Below are 23,609 nucleotides of genomic sequence, written 5' to 3'. Positions count from 1 at the left end.
TGCTGATCCACATAAGCTGCTTAACAATTTGACTGGGAAACAATTGTCAAAACTTTTGAAAGCATTAGGAAAACCTGCATTTGATGGAAAAGGGAAAGAGAAACAAATTTCTGTGCTGTTACCAGTGATAAGGTAGACTTTTCCTTTAAACATTCCATATCCAGAGAAGGTATATATATTTGTTGTGCATTGTTGTACTAGAGCTGCTAAATGAAATAAGGGTAGAGAGACACAGGGACCCAACATTATTTAAAAAGGAATTCAGGAGAGATTAGTTGAACAGCTTTTATTTTCTAAGACATGATTTTCAAAATGATTTTCTAAAAGGTATAGTGTCAGTCCATGGTATAAGGTTATTCTCTGCTTGTCACTATTATTATAAGCATTTGTATAGGAAATCGCATGATCTTCCCGTACAATTTGGAAATTAATAGACACTCGTAATGTTTTGAAAGTTCTTTAATACACGAGCCTTTAGGCGATATTTCGTTTATAGTTCACTCAACAAAATTTCAGTAAAAAATGCGAAGCGACGCTGTTCATCTTTGTCTATTTGGGGGCCGATTTTCAGTCCATGGCACAACTGAAATGCATAAAAAAGATTGGTTGTTATTAGTTTTTACAGCTTTTTTTGCTGCTGTTGACATTAGTTTGGCCGTGTTTCCATAGCGACTTAATTCGGTACTCCTACGGAGTACAATTAACGCTATAATTGTACTCCTCTTGACAAATAAGAGTTGAGTAATTTTGTTGAGTGTACTATAAGTTATGTTATTAACTATCTGGTCTTAAATGCAACATTGTATGTTTTAAAACTGTACTAAACTAAATAACTTTTTACTGTCAACTGGTGAATCTGAATGCCCATCCAATCAATACATAACAATAAATAGCATCTTCTGATAAGCTAAATTTAGGCATATTGGCATGTCACACTCTTTGTTTTTCATATTAAGTAAAGATTTGAATGGTCAATAATTACAGATTTCAATGTTTCATATAGTTTCTCTTCACATCTGTTAGTTTCATCCATCTAGTATCACTGCTTATTATATGAAAACATAACAGTGTTTCCTTTTTTTCAGCTTTAAACTGAAGCTGAGTGCCTGGGAGTGATGATTACATGTACAAACATCAGGTTAATGTAACAGGCCACACAATCTTGCTGAAAATACTTTCACCCATCTGACGTTTAGGCAAGGTGCCTGAATTGGCTGCAACGTTCATACATTCTTCTACTTCAAAGACATTGGTTTGCTTTCTTGACACTAACTTTGACCCTGTGAAGGAGATATTGCCTGCCAGGTTGTAACCATAAGTGTACGCTGTCATATTATGAGAACCACCACACATTTGACATTGGACAGAGAAGAATGACTCAACACAATCTTGATTTAATCTTTTTAAAATTAGATAAAGGTCATTTCCAAATTCATCTTTAAATGCAGCACTGTTGATATATTGAAGAAGATCTTTAAGTGCATTAATGGTTACCTGTAAAAAGAAAAAGAAAAAAAGAAAATGAAACTGGAATTTTTCTACTTGTAATAAAAGTACTATTTCTACAAATGAAGTGCATAAGTATGTGACATCAAGGATTTATGATAACCGTATATTTGACATATTTACATGTAGTTTTGAAAATGTAATTATAAGTTAAATAGATCAAGAAGGCATAGTTGCATGTTAAAAGTTGTGAAGATAATTAGTGTTTAAGTCTAAAATAACATGTTTCCCCTTTACCACTGAGTAAATGTTTTTGCAAGTATGATTCAGTGCTAAAACAAACTGACAATTTTACATTTACTTGCTTACATGTTATTAAGTCCAGTTTCAATGTTATATTTTTACCCAATTTCTTATTTCAAGAAGACATATTAAAATTATTCAAAAATTCCACAAAAACATCCATCACTTCAGTACTTTAGAGTGCAAACAATATATTAAATCGTGGAACTTTCTTTAGCAATACTAAATAGCACAATTTCATGCAAATTCCATTGTTTTCTATTGTTTAATTAGTACTATTTTCAACTATTTCGTAATTAGTGTTTCATGGATTAACTGTTTGTACTATTACCAAAGCAAAGATTGTCAATGTTTTTGTGTTTGCTTTTCTTCTAATCTCCTGTTAATTATATTTTACACAACTGAAGAACATTGTTGATCTACCTGTAAATCAAACATTGTCTGCCAAGTTATAAAATGACTAGATACTTCAGATCTGGTGGGAAACACTTGTTGTTGACTGGCTTTCCAGTTATCAAAGAAGGATAAAATATTGTCTAATCTAGTAATTCGATTGTCATGAATAGATGCAAGTGGTTGCCTACTATCAAATACTTCCCAGAGATCATGGCATATGGATATATATTCCTGTGTTGATCCTAAGTGTTGATCCTGTTGCATTATTTTCATGAGCTCTCATTTCCTCAGCAACCTTTTTAGATAGTGTGTTAACAGCCAGTTTTACTCTCATTTTACTCCAGTTGTCAAGCTGAACATGAGCCCTTCTCAATGGTGTTGCATAAAGACGCCTTCTTTTTTCTCGTTCATATACTGAATATATGTGGTCCCATAAAATATATTTGTTGTTCAGTTTGAGTGTTCTTGAATACCGTGTGTGATTTTCTTTAAATCCACTATTGAAAATATTGTTCCTTAGCTTTTTTATGAGATGTGGTGGGTCAGAGAAGAAAAATATAGGCCTGCCTGAAAAGGGATTACAGCCTTGACTCTTTGTAGCATTGTTCCCATTCATTGCTATAAATGCTCTGTTTTCAGAAGCTCCATCACAAATTGAAAGCAAAATAGTGAAATCAAAACCATGTAGCAAGCTTACACCTTGCCAGAAAACCCTATTGAGCTTCTGGGCAGTGATTGATTTTGTTAAAAAATAGCTCAGAGGAAACTCAAACTTTGCAAATAAACTCTTGAAATAAAATTGTAAAACATGTGTTGCAAGTCTTTCTTCTGGCTGGCTATTTGGGGGACGTTCATTGTCAATAGCATCATCAGTATCAAGGTTAGTGAATCCAATCAGCTCCCATGTGGAGGGGTCAAATACCAGCCCTTCTTTAATTTTCACTTCGTCGAATATTAGTGCACCAATCCTAGCAGACTTCTTTAGTTTGAGTTTTTCAATCTTATCTTTCATTGCAGCAATATTACCTGTACTCCACCCAGATTGAGGGGAACAAAAATTCTTGTAATCACTTAAAGTTCTGCCACTTGGTAATTTGATGAATCCAGATTCTCTAATATCATCATACAAAGCATGTGATTTACTATACATTCTCAAACACCACTTGATTACCAAAGGATGCCAGCGCATTTGTTTTGATGGCATTGTCAGTGATTTTGCTTGATCCTTTAACAAAATTTCAAAAAACTGATCATGTGCACTGCCTGTATGGTCTCGAATATGATTTAATAGAAGCTTTTTCTTTGAAAATTTTTTTTGGCATTCTTTCCACAAACAAGTATATACACGATCAATGGGAGCAATGGTGCTGTCAGTCTCAGGAATATGTTCCTTTACATGGCTATATAAGCATTCTACATCTGAAAACTCTTTACTAGAACATCCTTCCCATTGGCACACCGGATTGTTTAGTTTCTCTCTTTTTGAAATTAAACATTTGTTAAGATTGTTAAACATAAATTTTAGGTCATTGTCAGTCTTTTCTCCAACGCCACTCATCTTTTCTCTATATTTTTCAAGTTGTAGCACTTGTTTATGAAGTTTTCTTAGCTCTGCTGCCTGCTTTCTAGTAACACTAAGTAATTCCTCTTTATTCATGTAAACGAAGTTAAGATGTGAACTTTGAGGTGAGACATTCTCTTTGTCTTCCTTTTTATTAAGCCTGGATTTTTTTGTCCTTAAATAATGCTCTGTTTTCATACACAAATCACATACACTGTTGCAAACCACTTCATCTGCTCCAGGGAGAAATATAACACAACCTGTTGATCTGATTACTTTTTGATGAAATTGAGAGAGATTTGTTTCAACATATGCTGCAGCTTCTTTACTTTTTGCGTAAAAAATTGGTTGATTGATGTCCTTTGGTATAGTTCCTTCAAAAGGCTCAAATGGACAACCTCTACAAACTTTCGAACTTTCAATTACTAACATGAGTTTTTGAAGTTCAGTAACATTGGTGATATAATTTGAGACATCAGCCCATTCTAAGTTTGCTGTGTACTTAATTTTGCCTTCTATTGCTATAAGCCAGGTTAGACTTCTGTTAATAATTACTTCAACTTTAGCATAACCATCATTTCCAGAAAAAAAGAACAGATGACATGTCTTTTTGTCATGACTGTAGTTTGCTTTCCACTTAGGAAAATGTTCAAAGATGTGCAGTTCAGGAATTTCTTCAACTGTAAATACATTTTGAGACATTTCCAGAGAGGTATCATGATCACCCTTACAAATATCTTCATTTTTCGACTGATCAGTATTCAATATTTGCAAACACTCCATTTCCAAAAACTTTTTAAATTCATCAATGCTATTGTGTGCCAACATTGTCAGACAAAAGACTTTTTAGAAGGGGATTGAATTTTTCAACAGTTCTTGATATTGTTTCTTTGAAAAAGACCCATCTAAGAATTCCTTTCATTTTTCCAAAGTTTTTCACCAGATTATGATAGGCACGATGAAAATAATTCCTTAAATCGTGATTCTTGAACTGCACCTGATAAATTCTATCGATGACTTGAATGATGGGGTCATATTTTTCTGCAGATTTAGCTTTAAAATTGAAAGCATTTTCGGGAAAGCTTACATTGACAAGTGCATAAAGTAGCAACTCTACTTCAAGCAATGGACTTCCATTCCTAAAATCATGCACCGAGGCAGAAACATCTAAATTAGGCAGTGTGCTAGTAGTATTTGTAGTTCCAACATCTATCGGTTTGACCTGTTCGTGTATTCGTTCTTCATCACAAACTGTTACAGTATCCACTAAACTTGACGCTTCACCACATGTTTTTGATGTTGAATTATAATTTGCAATCTTAAAACTTTCGTTTAGGCTTCCAAGAAGCTGTAATTCCTTCAATTTTTGTTTTATTTTCACAGGCGTGCTAAAATACGCTCCTTTCTTGGATGGTGGTTTTCTAGGAGTCGAGAGGGGTCTTTTATTTGATTCTTTATTGAAACTCATCTTGAAGCTTAAAACTCACCGTACAATACAATACAATACAATAACTTTATTTATACTTGAATTACAAGATAGCAAGTACATGCTAATATCTCCAAGTTATAAATAACCTAAACTAAAAATTAAAATTACATGATGCTAATATAAAAATATGGATGTAAACGATGAAATAAATATATGTATATATGTAAAATAAAATTAAAATAGAATTATCCTCTACAAAAGGTACAACAGTCAATATCAAATTACCGTTACGAACCCAAAATCAAACTCAAGCTCACTGTAATTATGGCGGGAAAGCATGATAGACACAAATTGTATGTCGATTTCAGGTCAATTTTGATTTTGTCTACATCATTGGAAGGTGTACATACTATATGAATTCTCTAGCGCTTTGCTGATCAAAATTTGAGATGTAAAAAAACCAATCTTGCTCAAATTTGCTCAGTCTGATTTTTTTCACATAAGTAGAACACTATATGAACATTTCAAAAATATATAAACTAGGTTTTGGAAAACATTGTAACAAAGCCAAAAATGCCCTGCGCCCGCATTTGCTATATAAAATCTAGCATAAAAACCATAGACAGTCACTTATTAAAATGGTTCTTTGACTACAAAAACCAGCGAATTCTTCGTAATAAAAAACTCTTTTTATGTTTTGGGTATTCTCTAACACCAATAAAATTGTTTTATTGGCTAAAAACATAGATAAACAAGCCTAAATTTACCTTTGAAAGATCTTCTTGTCAGCCGAACTTCCTCTACAAACGGTCCGCCATTGTTGACAGTCAGAGTAGTGCCCAGTCCTCCTCTCCGCATCACGGATCGGCCAATAGATGTATGCCCGTTTCAACGCCCTCCCTCCTCCCGCCCTGGTTATAAGAAGTACATTAGTTCTCCACTAAACTTGTTCCTAGAGATCCCCGCCAAACTAGCTAAAACCGAAGCCATCAAATACCAATACGCCAACCCTTATGTGCTGGAAAGTTCAAATGTACATTAATTAACAATACATTAACAATACGTTAGTTTATTCATTCTATCCATTTGGGCTATCTCATAATTGGGCAGTGGTATTATCCCAAATGGAAATGCTATTAAACTGCCCGATTATGGCCAAACTCATATACTGTTATCTCGTCGTATATATTGTATATTTTTTAGAAGTATTAATTAAATGTAAATCCAACACATTCTCGTAAAGTAAATAATTTATTGCCTTTAGAGCGGTTTTCATCTTTCAAAATTCTACTGCCGGTAGAGTAAAGTAACAATGCACCAAGTTAACTATAATCTGAGTTTGCTGTATTTTCTTATGGTAAAGTTGTCTTCAGTTTACGAAGTAAATCGCAGTTTAAACAAATGAAATTTGCGAAAAAATCAAAATTCTTTAAAAGGATATCAAGAAGTAGATACTTTTTTTATTTTATTGACAAATCAAATGCGTTCTTACTTAAAGCTTAAGCATGGTGCAAAAAGCAAATTTATCAGTCTCAACATGCCGTTGACGTACACTGTGGTTTGAATTGCTTTTCATTCTCCAGGCCGATTGAGACGAATACCAGCACTCAGCTTCAATCAACAACCTCCAACGTGGGAAGCCTGGAAATGAAAGTTTATGAGCTTGCCAGTGAAGTTCAAGGCCCAAAAGGGTTGTAATGAACTGGCTGTTGTCCATACAGCCAATGCTCACTGCTTGTATTTTTACGATTTCTGTTCAACATGTTAAGATCACACTGGTGCCGAGAAAACAGCAAAAATCAAAGGTTGTTTAGTCCTTCGGTTGTCCTTAAGAAGTCACATAGCTAAGCAAAAATCTTCTTCTTAAGAAAAACTTCTTTTAATGACTGTATTTTCGATATGTTGTTATGCTTTACAGATTGAAAAGGAAACCACCTTCCACGATCAATCGCCAAGAAGTCACATTCAAAAGATGTTGATTGCATTTTCCCCCACTGCTTTTCGCTGTAATATCTTCAACTTACTTAAGCAGTTACTTTACAAAGATGCTTTTGACAATTCTAAGTGATCAGTTGGTCTTTTTAAGTCCTTTTTATGGCTTTTTCAGACTTTTTTTACGACTATTGACGGTAAAATCGTTCTTCAGAAAAACATTTTTGAGCCGTGGCTCTTTCTTTTCGCAAGAAGCGGTGAGCTCAACACTCAGATGGATTCCTTGATATAATTGGCTGGAAAATGACATGTCTCTCTCGTGATTGGTTCATATCAGTTGATGTGCAAAATTGTGTAATTTAGAGCTCAAAATCGTGCAATTTATGCTGAAATCACTGCTGCCTGCTGGGAACCAATCAGATTGCAGGATTTGCTTGTGATTTCAAAATGGATGTAATAAAAGATATATACATCATGATAATATTATAAAATACTGACATCAATAGCTCAGTACACGTATAGACATTATCATGATCATTTATTATTATACCACCTAAAAAGTACATATACTTATACTATTCTATGCCTGAGATGTATGATGAAATAATATATATGAAGGAAGAATAAACTACTTTTTATTATATTTTAATATTGTGTTCCCAGAATTTCCCATTGTTAGTGTGATCACATGCAGTCTAATCACAGTGACTGCTTCACTGTGATCACCATGGCTATCATCTGTGATCACACCGTGATCATACATGCGTGATCACGAACATTTGATCACGCATGTGTGATTATGTGATCACGGGTTATTTAGTGTGATCACAGTGTGATCATGCGTCAAAAGTTTTTACACGTGATCACGGTGTGATCACTGATCACATGTGTGATCACAGTTTCATACTGGGGTGAAATATAAAAATATTGGTATAGCTCTGGTTGTTCATAAACCTGGGCACTCTTAAAATAATTAACTTACAATACAAATAAGTATTTAGTGAATTGATATTTTATTCCAGTTCAAGTTTCATATCCCAATGTTTATCATTTGTATATACATGTATTTGATTGCATCAATATTTCAATTATTTAAAATTATTCAAGCTTGTTTATAGACTGAACAATGTCTAGAAATGAGACAGTAATGATGAAAAGGTAAATTTTATGCACCGTGAAAAGATAAAAAAAACTTACTGACGTTTCGGACGCTAGTCCTTCGTCGGAGTAAAAGAGAAAGAGGTGGTAGAAACACCGCCGCAGCTCACAATAGTTTTTAGCTAGTTATATCTTCTAGAAATGAGACTAGGTTTAGTCTCAGGACGTATTTTCAAGATGTTTGCCCCTTATTTCAAGAATAAGATTCTTAAATTAAGCAATTAAAAATCTTGTATTTAGACTGAACAATATCCAGAAACGAGAAACTTGGCCTTGTGTCAGGACGTCGTTTTAATAATTTAAGAGTGAAAACAAACTTTTAGGGTGCTAGCTAGTGTGTGAAAAAGCCATAGGAGTAACAGGTGACATAATCCAGCTGATCACTGATCTCATAATAAGTCTCGATTACTCTTAGCAGATGTAATTAAAAAAATTATATAAAGATTAACAGTCTCTCTATGAAAAAAGGCGTTTCCCCAACAGAAAATCAATGTTTCTAGAAGCCAAGGAATGCTGTCGATATAGTACTGTCGACGTTGTAAGCTCAAACTCGGGCAAAAATATAGATTCAAACAGCTTTTCTAAGCTTAAAAAACTGCTAAATACAAAGGTAGAAAGTTATATAGTAACTCAGACTTATAATTTTGAGTATTTAAGGGATACTTACCGAATAAAATGTCGAAAATTTGAGAGCTTTGCAACTATATTCCCTTACAAACCGCCATTTTTTACGCGCTCAAGTCAGGTGGAAACCGTAAGGCACGATGGGGGAATAGCAGCAAACCACAGGAAACCCAAGCTTAGTTGCTCTTTTTATGCCACGAAAATAATAAGTCTTTTTAAAACACAGCTAAAAATCGTATAAAGTTTACAGAAATGCAACAATGGTCATCTATAATACCATGACTATCTATGTTGCACAATACCATTTTAAAGTTTTGAGTGCAATGCATTTTTTTGTAGGACGAGAATCACGATTTCATATCAGACCTAGGGCGCATTTTTATAACTTTGGGGGTGGGGGGGGGGGGGTGTGCCCCATTCCCTCTCCCTCACTACGCAAATGTGGCGCACTGTGCAAACCTGATGAAACCCAAGCTTAGTTGCTCTTTTTATGCCACGAAAATAATAAGTCTTTTTAAAAACACAGCTAAAAATCGTATAAAGTTTACAGAAATGCAACAATGGTCATCTATAATACCATGACTATCTATGTTGCACAATACCATTTTAAAGTTTTGAGTGCAATGCATTTTTTGTAGGACGAGAATCACGATTTCATATTAGACCTAGGGCGCATTTTTATAACTTTGGGGGTGGGGGGGGGGGGGTCTGCCCCATTCCCTCTCCCTCACTACGCAAATGTGGCGCACTGTGCAAACCTGATGAAAGGAATATCCATCTGAGAGGGAAGGGATAGCGGCGATGAGTGGAGGCCCTATTCATATAAGTTACTTCAATAAACAATTCACAATAAAATCAGAAAGAGCTTTATTTGTGATAGGCTATATTCTTAAAAGTGTTCTACACAGCTGCTTAATAGACAGAGTGTTGTGTGACAAGGATTCCCTAGCTGCCTTCAATGCGGTTGCATTTTCGAGACTACTCGAAATTCTGTTCATAAATTAAATGAGACATGATGAGCCTCTTATTTTGCCCTGGGTCAGTGGTCGCTCCCGGCTTCGGGAATACCATACAAAAAGTCGTTTAACCTCATAATACGGATAAAAATATTGATATGATTTTAATGAAAAACATCATATAAATAGATTTATGAAATACATGATATAACTCGCGCACCATTGGCTGGCTACAGTGTTTATATCGGAGGACTGAGATGCGCTCGCGAGACTGAAATCGTTCAAAAATATTGCATAACAGCAATATAAAACGCCTGCGTGTGTCTCTGTACTGTGATATAAGCACTTTGAAGGCTGTAGAGCACTCAGCCACGCCTCGTGTTCCTAAGCTTGATTCTCTCGGACTCTACATCTTCCAGCGTCTTATATCACAGTACATAGACATATGCGCGGGCGTTTTATGTTCCTAAATATATATACAGTACTCGTATATAATTATAGACAAATATATATGATGTTTGTACCGCAAGCTTCGACGATTATGAGAGAATTGATAAAAAATAAATATACAATTTTATGTCGCTTAAAATTTGCTTTTCCTAAGTTCAAATAAACACTGGCAATGATATGGGCGGATCCATCCCGAGTTGGGTGTAAGGGATTCTAAACCCTACCATCCTATAAGAGCTTCAAATACTTTTAAAATGTAAATTTGAAATGTAAGACTCCAGGAATAGCCCATTTGCAACAAACGGTCACGTCTGATATATCACTTTGATAACGAATAGACCCCTTCAATGTGAAGTCAAATGAACTCAATTTAGATGACAAAACAAAATAATTTCAATCTCATCAGAATTGGAAACCTATTGTTATGACCTCCAACTCCAGCTGCATTCCGACGTGCTGCAAGGGGTCAATAGATTCAACCAAAGATCCTTCAAGGAAAACCAACTTTAAATTGCTTTATATCTCTAAATCAAAAGTATCTTGTAAGGAGAAAAAAGTAATTTGAAAAAGGTTTTGGATATGATATTAGTAATCCAGCAAAAGTTATTTGAATAAAGGAAACCCTTTTTTTGCCACCACTCGTCATCACTCGATTACATCTTCGTTTTCTCCCCCTGATTTTCAGACCGTCGGCACGTGAATCTTCAATTTATGTGACATTAACTAAAATAATAAATAACTAATCTAATTTAGGTGACGTCAACTATTCAACGGTTACACTAAATCGACTCTACCAGTCAGCTGTTCATTGAGCTCAAGAAAGGCAAATGGTTTATTTTAAATACGTCTCAATCAAATATGGGTTCCGTCAAAAATATAATATATAAATACGAAAATATGTATTTACATATAGCGATAATAAACTATTATCGCCACAGAAGTTATATTCTTCCGTTGAGAAAAAAGAAAATCCTGGAAACGAGGAATGAATTTGAGTATCTTAAATTAGAGTCTAAAAAAGAACGATGTTTTTCTCTCCACCGTTTCAGAATTCTTACTTTTCGTTCCCGGACTGTGCATACCAACACTGCTGATTGCTATATTTTGCTTCGACGAGACAGAAGATCCTTTCAACAAGCTACTCGTTCGTATCCTTTCTGACATCTGAGAACTGACAGAATTTGACCGTGATCGATTGCGCGCATGCGCAGTAGTCCTTGGTGCATGGAATTTCCCAACACAATCATCTGTTACTGTGGAAGAAGGGACTTCTACGCATGCGTGTACTAATTCAGGATTTTCGGTTAAAATCTGTACAATTCTGTATGGTGTTGGACGGTCCAGGTAGTCGAAGCGCCAACAAAAACGTAACAATGAAGCCCTAGAAAAAGACGGGAAATATAATTAATCAGTAACTTAATGGGATGTGACACGTGATCAAAAATATCGTTTTTCTTGCATATGGCCAATATGCTAAAAATATTTTTTTAAATGTTGTTTGCTCAAGGTGAAACATCAATGCGCGAGTTTGCACGAGCAGCTTGTGTTTATCCCTGAAACTCGTTACTGACAAACAATATCTCAAAATTATAAAATAACAGTTATAAATACGCAAAACGTTTTTCACCGTGTTAACACAACCTGCAAAGTTGCTGGTAATCTCGACTTGTGCCATCCAATTAATCAATTAAAAATAAATCTTTTTGTGCGCAACAGTGCAACCTGACTGCGCGCGAGGGCACCAAGGCCCTATCCTATGTAGAATATCCATATGTTCAAGTGAAGATATTTGTGGAATTTCAAAATTATTTGAAAGGGTTATTTAACTACCCCGTGATTTCTAATGACCATGTTCAACATTCTTCTTGAATAAAAATGACTGGTTGCCGTTCTCATCACATCCAGATGATCTGAGAGAAAATGTTAGCCAATCAGAATCGAGAAATTTGCAAAACTGATGTGTCACTTTTCCTCTTAAAATAATGGATTTCCAGGCCACCAAATGAAAAAAATACAGTTGCTAATAAGAGGTTGACAACAGTGACACAACAATTAATGAGTTTTATAGTTTTATTGCAATGGATGGAAGGTTTTTAATTTTAGATTTTTGTGGTATCAATAAAGAAACCATTATTTGACTCACATGGATTCTGGACTCCTTTCAGGTATCTTTAATCTGTTTCCTTCTTTGACGTAATCAAGCACCTCTTGGTTGGATACCCCTTGATACGGAAAACCACCAAACGTAGCCAACTCCCAAAGTGTTACGCCATACGACCAGACATCAGACTGAGTAGTGAATAGACCCTCTGTTATGGCTTCAGGTGCCATCCATCTGATGGGTAGGGCGGCTATGGTTAACATAACGTTAATTAATTATCTTATAAAAGTGATAGTATTTGACCGAATAAGTTTTCATAAATCCTTATAGTGACTTGCTCCAAGCCGATCTCTCTGAGACTCACAAGTCACGAGCGTTTGACTGGGGGGAGGGGGAAGGGAAGCGAGCGACAAAGTCCAGAGCGTCTGTTCCTGGTTGGGCTGCGGCACGTGACAAATACTTAAAGAAACCTCGTCATCGCTTATTCCCACCGCAAGTACAGCAGTGGCGCAGCTCGAACTGAAAGCATGTGAAGACGCCCCTCGCAGCTGCTACATAGTCCACGCATGACCCCGGAGCACAGCTGTGGCCGGGTTGATTTCGAGAGGCGAAGGATGACAAATACGGAGAGGAAGTTCTAAGCTCTGACAAGTAGAAACACAAGCGGTGAATTCCACCCGAAATAAATTGCAGCAGCTTTCGATTACAATTCACAAAACAAACACCGTGTTCTTTCTTAACTTTGATCACAAATCTCTTTAGACTACTCAAGCTGATGCGCGCGCTTTCATTTAACAAGTAGTCGTTTTGCATGCGGTACGCGCAACTTGCCATCAAATCAGGAAGGAAATAATTCAGAGTCAAATTCATTTCAACCAGATTAGCGGCTATCGCTTGTAGTATTCAAACAGGACGCAAGCCCAAATTTGCAAGTATTTGTAGTCTCGTTTGAAGGCGGCCTATACTGTAGCACTTCTCAAACAAGGCATGAAAGAAGGCATGGTATTATTTTTCTTATACAAATTTCGTTATGATTCTTACAACCAATGGACCAGCTACCACTAACCTTTTCGCTCAAAGCGGTAATAATCTTTCAGGTTTAACTGTCTTGCCAGTCCGAAGTCTCCTATCTTAATGACATTACCAAGACCAACCATGCAGTTGCGAAGAGCAAGATCTCTATCGATTGAATAAAATTATTAAGGTCGAGAAGTCACAAAGGATGTATTTTGTGGACATGAGACCCACATGAGAGATGAGGCGGTAAGCCGTGTGGGATGGGCTCGAAATCATAGAAAAACATGCGTAATAGGTAAATTACGAGCATTGTATGAAACGACTGAAGAAGAAAGCCAATATTTTGTGGACAAGTATTTATTTACAATAAATCCCACTGCGGAAGATCCAAGGGGACCTTCACTCCCTTTGTGAATACCATAACACTATTTAAGCGCAAAATAAGCACCTCTTTAAATTTATTGATATGGTCAAACTTAAAAATGTCCTCCAATTAAATTGTTTATTTGTTTAATATATGTGCAGTTGTGTCCAAGAAGGATGATATTGTTTTTCATCCTTATAGTAATCAATGATGGCTTCCCTTCTCAATATCCTAGATCCACTACTGAAACCGCTCTACAAAAATCCATATGGCAGCCTAATTAGTTGATAAAACAAACGAAAAAGAACAAGATCACCACACCTGTGCACGTATTTCAGTTGCGCAAGGTACTGAAGTCCACGAGCGATATCCAGCGCCATCCTCGTAAGGTTTCCTGGCGTGACTTCCTCTGCCTGTCAGGGGTGGGGAAGGGATTACGTTAGTACATGCGATAAATATATAGTAGGGGAAATGAAATAGATATATACCTCTGGCGTGCCTTGTTGGTTGATTATCCGTCGCCGTGCGAGAAGAAAACTTTTTAAATCACCTTAAAAAAGAATAAGTAATGATGAAAAGGTAAATTATACACCGTGAAAAGATGAAACAACTTACTGACGTTTCGGACGCTAGTCCTTCGTCGGAGTAAAAGAGAAAGAAGTGGTAGAAAGGAGTGTATATATGATAGAATAAGACAAAAGAAACCAATGAGAGCAAGGTAGGCAAGGAAACAAAAACAAACAATCAAAAGACAAAAGAAAAGGTTAGTTGAAAATAAAGCGTTCATTAATCCCGTTGGGACTAAGAGTGCCCAATAGGTGAATAAGCCGCATTTCTTTGGTCTTGCGACAATCATTGTTGCCGTTAAGCAAAGAAAGACCGAAAACAATGAAGTCAGAAAGAGAATGGTTAGCTAGATTAAAATGGCGGGAAACTGGTTTGGTGGGATCGTTATTGCGAATATCAGAAAGATGATTGCAAATGCGATCACCAAGACGGCGGCCAGTCTCGCCCACATACAAAAGATTACAGCGGGTACATTTAATACAATATACAACATTAGAAGTGGTACAAACAAAATGGTCAGTGATTTTAACAGTTGATTTAGGACCGACAACAGAAGTGTGAGAGACTATGTGAGGACAAGTATAACAACGTTTACGAGAACAGCGAAAAGTACCAGGTTCTTTGTTAGAGGGAAGAACTCCCTTGACCAAGAAAGAACGGAGATTACGATCACGTTTATAGGAAAAGAGAGGGCGGTTGTTGAAAATAGCAGAAGTGCGAGTATCAGAGTCAAGCAGAGAAAAGTTGCGGTTAACAATGGGTTTAATGGAAATGTTAATAGGATGATACGTAAGAGTGAAAGGAATGCGGTCATTAGAGGGACGAGTGTGAGGAGTGAGAGCGGTGGTACGATCAATAGTAGAAACTTTACGAATGGCGCGATCAATAACATGAGCAGGATAATTACGCTTAAGGAAGAAGGAACGCATCTCAGAACATTTAATAGAAAAATCGAGATCATCACTACACAAACGACGAAGACGAAGAAATTGCGAGAACGGAATAGCGTTAAGAGTGTGCTTAGGATGAGAAGACGAGTAGAGTAAATAAGAATGAGAGTCAGTAGGTTTGTAATGGACACTAGTGCTAAGACGGTCGTCATTAACACTAAGCAAGATGTCAAGGAAAGTGACTGATGTTTCACTAACCTCCCACGTAAAGTCTAAGGCAGGGTGAAAAGAATTAACAAAAGAGATGAAAAAATCTAAGTCATTATGCGAACAAGAAGTAGCACCAATACAATCATCAATATACCGTCCAAAAAACTCAGGTTTAGGTCCAGTATATTGTTGAAAAACAAGGTTTTCGATATAACCAACAAACAAATTGGCATAACTAGGGCCCATCTTAGTACCCATAGCAACACCGTTAAACGTTAACTCTTTTCACCCTGCCTTAGACTTTACGTGGGAGGTTAGTGAAACATCAGTCACTTTCCTTGACATCTTGCTTAGTGTTAATGACGACCGTCTTAGCACTAGTGTCCATTACAAACCTACTGACTCTCATTCTTATTTACTCTACTCGTCTTCTCATCCTAAGCACACTCTTAACGCTATTCCGTTCTCGCAATTTCTTCGTCTTCGTCGTTTGTGTAGTGATGATCTCGATTTTTCTGTTAAATGTTCTGAGATGCGTTCCTTCTTCCTTAAGCGTAATTATCCTGCTCATGTTATTGATCGCGCCATTCGTAAAGTTTCTACTATTGATCGTACCACCGCTCTCACTCCTCACACTCGTCCCTCTAATGACCGCATTCCTTTCACTCTTACGTATCATCCTATTAACATTTCCATTAAACCCATTGTTAACCGCAACTTTTCTCTGCTTGACTCTGATACTCGCACTTCTGCTATTTTCAACAACCGCCCTCTCTTTTCCTATAAACGTGATCGTAATCTCCGTTCTTTCTTGGTCAAGGGAGTTCTTCCCTCTAACAAAGAACCTGGTACTTTTCGCTGTTCTCGTAAACGTTGTTATACTTGTCCTCACATAGTCTCTCACACTTCTGTTGTCGGTCCTAAATCAACTGTTAAAATCACTGACCATTTTGTTTGTACCACTTCTAATGTTGTATATTGTATTAAATGTACCCGCTGTAATCTTTTGTATGTGGGCGAGACTGGCCGCCGTCTTGGTGATCGCATTTGCAATCATCTTTCTGATATTCGCAATAACGATCCCACCAAACCAGTTTCCCGCCATTTTAATCTAGCTAACCATTCTCTTTCTGACTTCATTGTTTTCGGTCTTTCTTTGCTTAACGGCAACAATGATTGTCGCAAGACCAAAGAAATGCGGCTTATTCACCTATTGGGCACTCTTAGTCCCAACGGGATTAATGAACGCTTTATTTTCAACTAACCTTTTCTTTTGTCTTTTGATTGTTTGTTTTTGTTTCCTTGCCTACCTTGCTCTCATTGGTTTCTTTTGTCTTATTCTATCATATATACACTCCTTTCTACCACTTCTTTCTCTTTTACTCCGACGAAGGACTAGCGTCCGAAACGTCAGTAAGTTGTTTCATCTTTTCACGGTGTATAATTTACCTTTTCATCATTACTGTTTCATTAGAAACACCGACGCAGCTCACACTAGTTTTTAGCTAGTTATATCTTCTTAAAAAAGAATGTATGTTTGTTTAAATTTCGAATAAAATATATAAATACAGCCCGTTCTTCCCCAGGATCAGCTTTGCATAAACAATTATTTCAACAATTATCTACCACTCGAACCATCCTCGAACCACCGATGTGCCAGAGAAATGTCAAACGCGTCGTCTTCTATCCAATGCATTTTAGCAATCATTAAGTGCTTTGCCGAAATGGGGTTTGCTAAACACAACCATTGAACCCCTTTAAATACCTTTTTATCTCATATCAGTCGTACTCTTCCTCTTTCATTCTCTCTCTCTCTATCTCTCTCGGTAAGTGAGCGACATCTCCCAATGCAATATGCGCTATGTATATATATGTAATATCTGTCTTTCTGTCTTTCATTAGGCGCCCCGAGGTCGAGTAAAAAAACTGGTTCCTGCTGGCATTGCAGTGCATTTTGGGGCTGTTTTCGGGGACATACATCCAAGATGGCGTCTATTTTAACATCCCAAAAAAGCAATGCAATGCCAACTGGATCAGGTTTTTTTACCCGACCTCTAGGCGCCTAATGGAAAGACAGAAAGTTAAGCGCGCACAAAGAATACCAATTCAAGTTTGGCCTGTTATGTAAATTTGGCTTAACCAATACCCAAACAAAAAGAGGTTTTCACTCACCGTGAATCATTAATTCCATGACGATGTAAACAGGTTCATTTGTGGTACACACACCATACAACTGAACGATGTTATCATGCGAGAAGTGCTTCATCGTGTCTGCCTCGCTCAGAAACTCAAACTTGAACAAATAAAACAGGTAATAAATAAATCCATCTTGAGTACTCATTGTTAGATTCCTAGTTGTTGTACAAGGTTGTGCAGACACTGAGTTATGCAGACACTTGACCCTTATGATTAGTAATCAATGCCCAAAAGCTCGGAAATAAATTACTTTTGGTTGAAGAAACATTTAGATTACAATCACGAAACCAACCTACAAAACAACACTCGACGGTTTGGCTCAATTTGAGATGGAAAAGAAAATATTGCGCAAACTCTGTCAAGCCTTCTTCATTTGATTAATTAAATAATTGTTATAGAAATATTGCGTAGTTACGCATCGTGCTTCTCCTAACACTTCTCTCGTGTTTTGCCAATCCCAACCAGCACACGCTCTGGTTTCTTGTATATTTGTCACTTATTTGTTTTGCTATGGTCCTTTGGTCCTTTCGCTGGATGTTATCTAATTGATGAGGTCCTTTCACTGGATGTGATTTAATTGATGAGGTCCTTTCACTGGGTGTCATCTAATTGATGAGGTCCTTTCACTGGATGTGATCTAATTGATAAGATCCTATCACTGGATGTGATCTAATTGATAAGGTCCTTTCACTGGATGTGATCTAATTGATAAGGTCCTTTCACTGGATGTGATCTAATTGATAAGGTCCTTTCACTGGATGTGATCTAATTGATGAGATCCTTTCACCGGATGTGATCTAATTGATAAGGTCCTTTCACTGGATGTGATCTAATTGATAAGGTCCTTTCACTGGATGTGATCTAATTGATAAGGTCCTTTCACTGGATGTTATCTAATTGACGAGGTCCTTTCACTGGATGTGCTCTAATTGATAAGGTCCTTTCACTGGATGTGATCTAATTGATAAGGTCCTTTCACTGGATGTGATCTAATTGACAAGGTCCTTTTACTGGATGTGATCTAATTGATAAGGTCCTTTCACTGGATGTGATCTAATTGATAAGGTCCTTTCACTGGATGTGATCTAATTGATAAGGTCCTTTCACTGGATGTGATTTAATTGATAAGGTCCTTTCACTGGATGTGATCTAATTGATGAGATCCTTTCACTGGATGTGATCTAATTGATAAGGTCCTTTCACTGGATGTGATCTAATTGATAAGGTCCTTTCACTGGATGTGATCTAATTGATAAGGTCCTTTAACTGGATGTTATCTAATTGACGAGGTCCTTTCACTGGATGTGCTCTAATTGATAAGGTCCTTTCACTGGATGTGATCTAATTGATAAGGTCCTTTCACTGGATGTGATCTAATTGACGAGGTCCTTTCACTGGATGTGATCTAATTGATAAGGTCCTTTCACTGGAATTGATCTAACTGATGAAGTCCTTTCACTGGATGTGATCTAATTGATGAGGTCCTTTTACTGGATGTGATCTAATTGATAAGGTCCTTTCACTGGATGTGATCTAATTGACGAGGTCCTTTCACTGGATGTGATCTAATTGATAAGGTCCTTTCACTGGATGTGATCTAATTGATAAGGTCCTTTCACTGGATGTGATCTAATTGATAAGGTCCTTTCACTGGATGTGATTTAATTGATAAGGTCCTTTCACTGGATGTGATCTAATTGATGAGATCCTTTCACTGGATGTGATCTAATTGATAAGGTCCTTTCACTGGATGTGATCTAATTGATAAGGTCCTTTCACTGGATGTGATCTAATTGATAAGGTCCTTTCACTGGATGTTATCTAATTGACGAGGTCCTTTCACTGGATGTGCTCTAATTGATAAGGTCCTTTCACTGGATGTGATCTAATTGATAAGGTCCTTTCACTGGATGTGATCTAATTGACGAGGTCCTTTCACTTGATGTGATCTAATTGATAAGGTCCTTTCACTGGAATTGATCTAATTGATGAAGTCCTTTCACTGGATGTGATCTAATTGATGAGATCCTTTTACTGGATGTGATCTAATTGATAAGGTCCTTTCACTGGATGTGATCTAATTGATGAGATCCTTTTACTGGATGTGATCTAATTGATAAGGTCCTTTCACTGGATGTGATCTAATTGATGAGATCCTTTTACTGGATGTGATCTAATTGATAAGGTCCTTTCACTGGATGTGATCTAATTGATGAGATCCTTTTACTGGATGTGATCTAATTGATAAGGTCCTTTCACTGGATGTGATCTAATTGATGTATCCTTTTACTGGATGTGATCTAATTGATAAGGTCCTTTCACTGAATGTGATCTAATTGATAAGGTCCTTTCACTGGATGTGATCTAAATGACGATGTCCTTTCACTGTATGTGATCTAATTGATAAGGTCCTTTCACTGGATGTGATCTAATTGATGAGGTCCTTTCACTGGATGTGATCTAAATGACGATGTCCTTTTACTGTATGTGATCTAATTGATGATGTCCTTTCACTGGATGTGATCTAATTGATGAAGTCCTTTCATTGGATATGATCTAATTGATGAGGTCCTTTCACTAGATGTGATCTAATTGAGGAAGTCCTTTCACTGGATGTCATCTAATTGACGAGGTCCTTTCACTGGATGTGATTTAATTGATGAGGTCCTTTCACTGGATGTGATCTAAATAACGATGTCCTTTCATTGGATGTGATTTAATTGATGAGGTTCTTTCACTGGATGTGATTTAATTGATGAGATCCTTTTACTGGATGTGATCTAATTGATAAGGTCCTTTCACTGGATGTGATCTAATTGATGAGATCCTTTTACTGGATGTGATCTAATTGATAAGGTCCTTTCACTGCATGTGATCTAATTGATGAGGTCCTTTCACTGCACGTGATCTAAATGACGATGTCCTTTCACTGGATGTGATCTAATTGATGAGATCCTTTTACTGGATGTGATCTAATTGATAAGGTCCTTTCACTGGATGTGATCTAATTGATGAGATCCTTTTACTGGATGTGATCTAATTGATAAGGTCCTTTAACTGGATGTGATCTAATTGATGAGATCCTTTTACTGGATGTGATCTAATTGATAAGGTCCTTTCACTGGATGTGATCTAATTGATGAGATCCTTTTACTGGATGTGATCTAATTGATAAGGTCCTTTCACTGGATGTGATCTAATTGATGAGATCCTTTTACTGGATGTGATCTAATTGATGAAGTCCTTTCACTGGATGTGATCTAATTGATGAGATCCTTTTACTGGATGTGATCTAATTGATAAGGTCCTTTCACTGGATGTGATCTAATTGATGAGATTCTTTTACTGGATGTGATCTAATTGATAAGGTCCTTTCACTGGATGTGAGCTAATTGATGAGATCCTTTTACTGGATGTGATCTAATTGATAAGGTCCTTTCACTTGATGTGATCTAATTGATGAGATCCTTTTACTGGATGTGATCTAATTGATAAGGTCCTTTCACTGGATGTGATCTAATTGATGAGGTCCTTTAACTGGATGTGATATAATTGATAAGGTCCTTTCACTGGATGTGATCTAATTGATAAGGTCCTTTCACTGGATGTGATCTAATTGATGAGATCCTTTCACTGGATGTGATCTAATTGATAAGGTCCTTTCACTGGATGTGATCTAATTGATAAGGTCCTTTCACTGAATGTTACCTAATTGACGAGGTCCTTTCACTGGATGTGCTCTAATTAATAAGGTCCTTTCACTGGATGTGATCTAATTGATAAGGTCCTTTCACTGGATGTGATCTAATTGACGAGGTCCTTTCACTGGATGTGATCTAATTGATAAGGTCCTTTCACTGGATGTGATCTAATTGATGAAGTGCTTTCACTGGATGTGATCTAATTGATAAGGTCCTTTCACTGGATGTGATCTAATTGATGAGATCCTTTCACTGGATGTGATCTAATTGATAAGGTCCTTTCACTGGATGTGATCTAATTGATAAGGTCCTTTCACTGAATGTTACCTAATTGACGAGGTCCTTTCACTGGATGTGCTCTAATTAATAAGGTCCTTTCACTGGATGTGATCTAATTGATAAGGTCCTTTCACTGGATGTGATCTAATTGACGAGGTCCTTTCACTGGATGTGATCTAATTGATAAGGTCCTTTCACTGGATGTGATCTAATTGATGAAGTGCTTTCACTGGATGTGATCTAATTGATGAGATCCTTTTACTGGATGTGATCTAATTGATAAGGTCCTTTCACTGGATGTGATCTAATTGATGAGATCCTTTTACTGGATGTGATCTAATTGATAAGGTCCTTTCACTGGATGTGATCTAATTGATGAGATCCTTTTACTGGATGTGATCTAATTGATAAGGTCCTTTCACTGGATGTGATCTAATTGATGAGATCCTTTTACTGGATGTGATCTAATTGATGAGGTCCTTTCACTGGATGTGATCTAATTGATGAAGTCCTTTCACTGGATGTGATCTAATTGATGAGATCCTTTTACTGGATGTGATCTAATTGATAAGGTCCTTTCACTGGATGTGATCTAATTGATGAGATCCTTTTACTGGATGTGATCTAATTGATAAGGTCCTTTCACTGGATGTGATCTAATTGATGAGATCCTTTTACTGGATGTGATCTAATTGATAAGGTCCTTTCACTGGATGTGATCTAATTGATGAGATCCTTTTACTGGATGTGATCTAATTGATAAGGTCCTTTCACTGGATGTGATCTAATTGATGAGATCCTTTTACTGGATGTGATCTAATTGATAAGGTTCTTTCACTGGATGTCATCTAATTGATGAGGTCCTTTCACTGGATGTGATCTAATTGATGAGGTCCTTTCACTGGATGTGATCTAAATGACGATGTCCTTTCACTGTATGTGATCTAATTGATAAGGTCCTTTCACTGGATGTGATCTAATTGATGAGGTCCTTTCACTGGATGTGATCTAAATGACGATGTCCTTTTACTGTATGTGATCTAATTGATGATGTCCTTTCACTGGATGTGATCTAATTGATGAAGTCCTTTCATTGGATATGATCTAATTGATGAGGTCCTTTCACTAGATGTGATCTAATTGATGAAGTCCTTTCACTGGATGTCATCTAATTGACGAGGTCCTTTCACTGGATGTGATATAATTGATGAGGTCCTTTCACTGGATGTGATCTAAATAACGATGTCCTTTCATTGGATGTGATTTAATTGATGAGGTTCTTTCACTGGATGTGATCTAATTGATGAGATCCTTTTACTGGATGTGATCTAATTGATAAGGTCCTTTCACTGGATGTGATCTAATTGATGAGATCCTTTTACTGGATGTGATCTAATTGATAAGGTCCTTTCACTGCATGTGATCTAATTGATGAGGTCCTTTCACTGCAAGTGATCTAAATGACGATGTCCTTTCACTGGATGTGATCTAATTGATGAGATCCTTTTACTGGATGTGATCTAATTGATAAGGTCCTTTCACTGGATGTGATCTAATTGATGAGATCCTTTTACTGGATGTGATCTAATTGATAAGGTCCTTTAACTGGATGTGATCTAATTGATGAGATCCTTTTACTGGATGTGATCTAATTGATAAGGTCCTTTCACTGGATGTGATCTAATTGATGAGATCCTTTTACTGGATGTGATCTAATTGATAAGGTCCTTTCACTGGATGTGATCTAATTGATGAGATCCTTTTACTGGATGTGATCTAATTGATAAGGTTCTTTCACTGGATGTCATCTAATTGATGAGGTCCTTTCACTGGATGTGATCTAATTGATGAGGTCCTTTCACTGGATGTGATCTAAATGACGATGTCCTTTCACTGTATGTGATCTAATTGATAAGGTCCTTTCACTGGATGTGATCTAATTGATGAGGTCCTTTCACTGGATGTGATCTAAATGACGATGTCCTTTTACTGTATGTGATCTAATTGATGATGTCCTTTCACTGGATGT

General features: G+C 36.7%; 2 protein-coding genes and 1 long non-coding RNA gene across 3 annotated transcripts in view; all 3 read right to left on the bottom strand.

The window, feature by feature from the left end:
- Nucleotides 1–8,953, bottom strand: part of LOC148909454 (uncharacterized) — a 43,164-nt gene extending 34,211 nt beyond the window's left edge. Inside the window, exon 1 of the mRNA XM_089034513.1 lies at nucleotides 8,893–8,953. The gene's annotated coding sequence lies outside the window, so the exon portion shown is untranslated. The remainder of the gene's footprint in view (nucleotides 1–8,892) is intronic.
- LOC148909455 (uncharacterized) lies at nucleotides 272–6,487 on the bottom strand. Its single transcript, XR_016120484.1, has 2 exons — nucleotides 5,903–6,487; nucleotides 272–1,494 (listed from the first exon to the last, which is right to left on the bottom strand). It is a non-coding gene; the product is annotated as an uncharacterized LOC148909455 (long non-coding RNA).
- A 746-nt stretch (nucleotides 8,954–9,699) lies between the features above and the next one.
- Nucleotides 9,700–23,609, bottom strand: part of LOC116289279 (uncharacterized) — a 30,775-nt gene continuing 16,865 nt past the window's right edge. The window contains exons 13-18 of the mRNA XM_089033888.1: nucleotides 17,577–17,697; nucleotides 14,226–14,287; nucleotides 14,059–14,150; nucleotides 13,423–13,535; nucleotides 12,399–12,606; nucleotides 9,700–11,636 (exon numbers count right to left, since the gene is read on the bottom strand). Of these exons, the coding sequence (XP_088890014.1) occupies nucleotides 11,261–11,636; nucleotides 12,399–12,606; nucleotides 13,423–13,535; nucleotides 14,059–14,150; nucleotides 14,226–14,287; nucleotides 17,577–17,697 (972 nt within the window). The 3' untranslated portion in view covers nucleotides 9,700–11,260. The remainder of the gene's footprint in view (nucleotides 11,637–12,398; nucleotides 12,607–13,422; nucleotides 13,536–14,058; nucleotides 14,151–14,225; nucleotides 14,288–17,576; nucleotides 17,698–23,609) is intronic.

The sequence above is a fragment of the Actinia tenebrosa genome, unplaced genomic scaffold (genome assembly GCF_029948245.1).
Source record: "Actinia tenebrosa isolate PJP-AT-01 unplaced genomic scaffold, QUT_ActTen_1.0 PGA_scaffold2__45_contigs__length_23673736, whole genome shotgun sequence".
In the NCBI taxonomy this organism is placed as follows: Eukaryota; Metazoa; Cnidaria; class Anthozoa; order Actiniaria; family Actiniidae; genus Actinia; species Actinia tenebrosa.
Note: the sequence above shows the minus strand (reverse complement) of the source record. Positions and strands in the feature narration are given on the sequence as shown.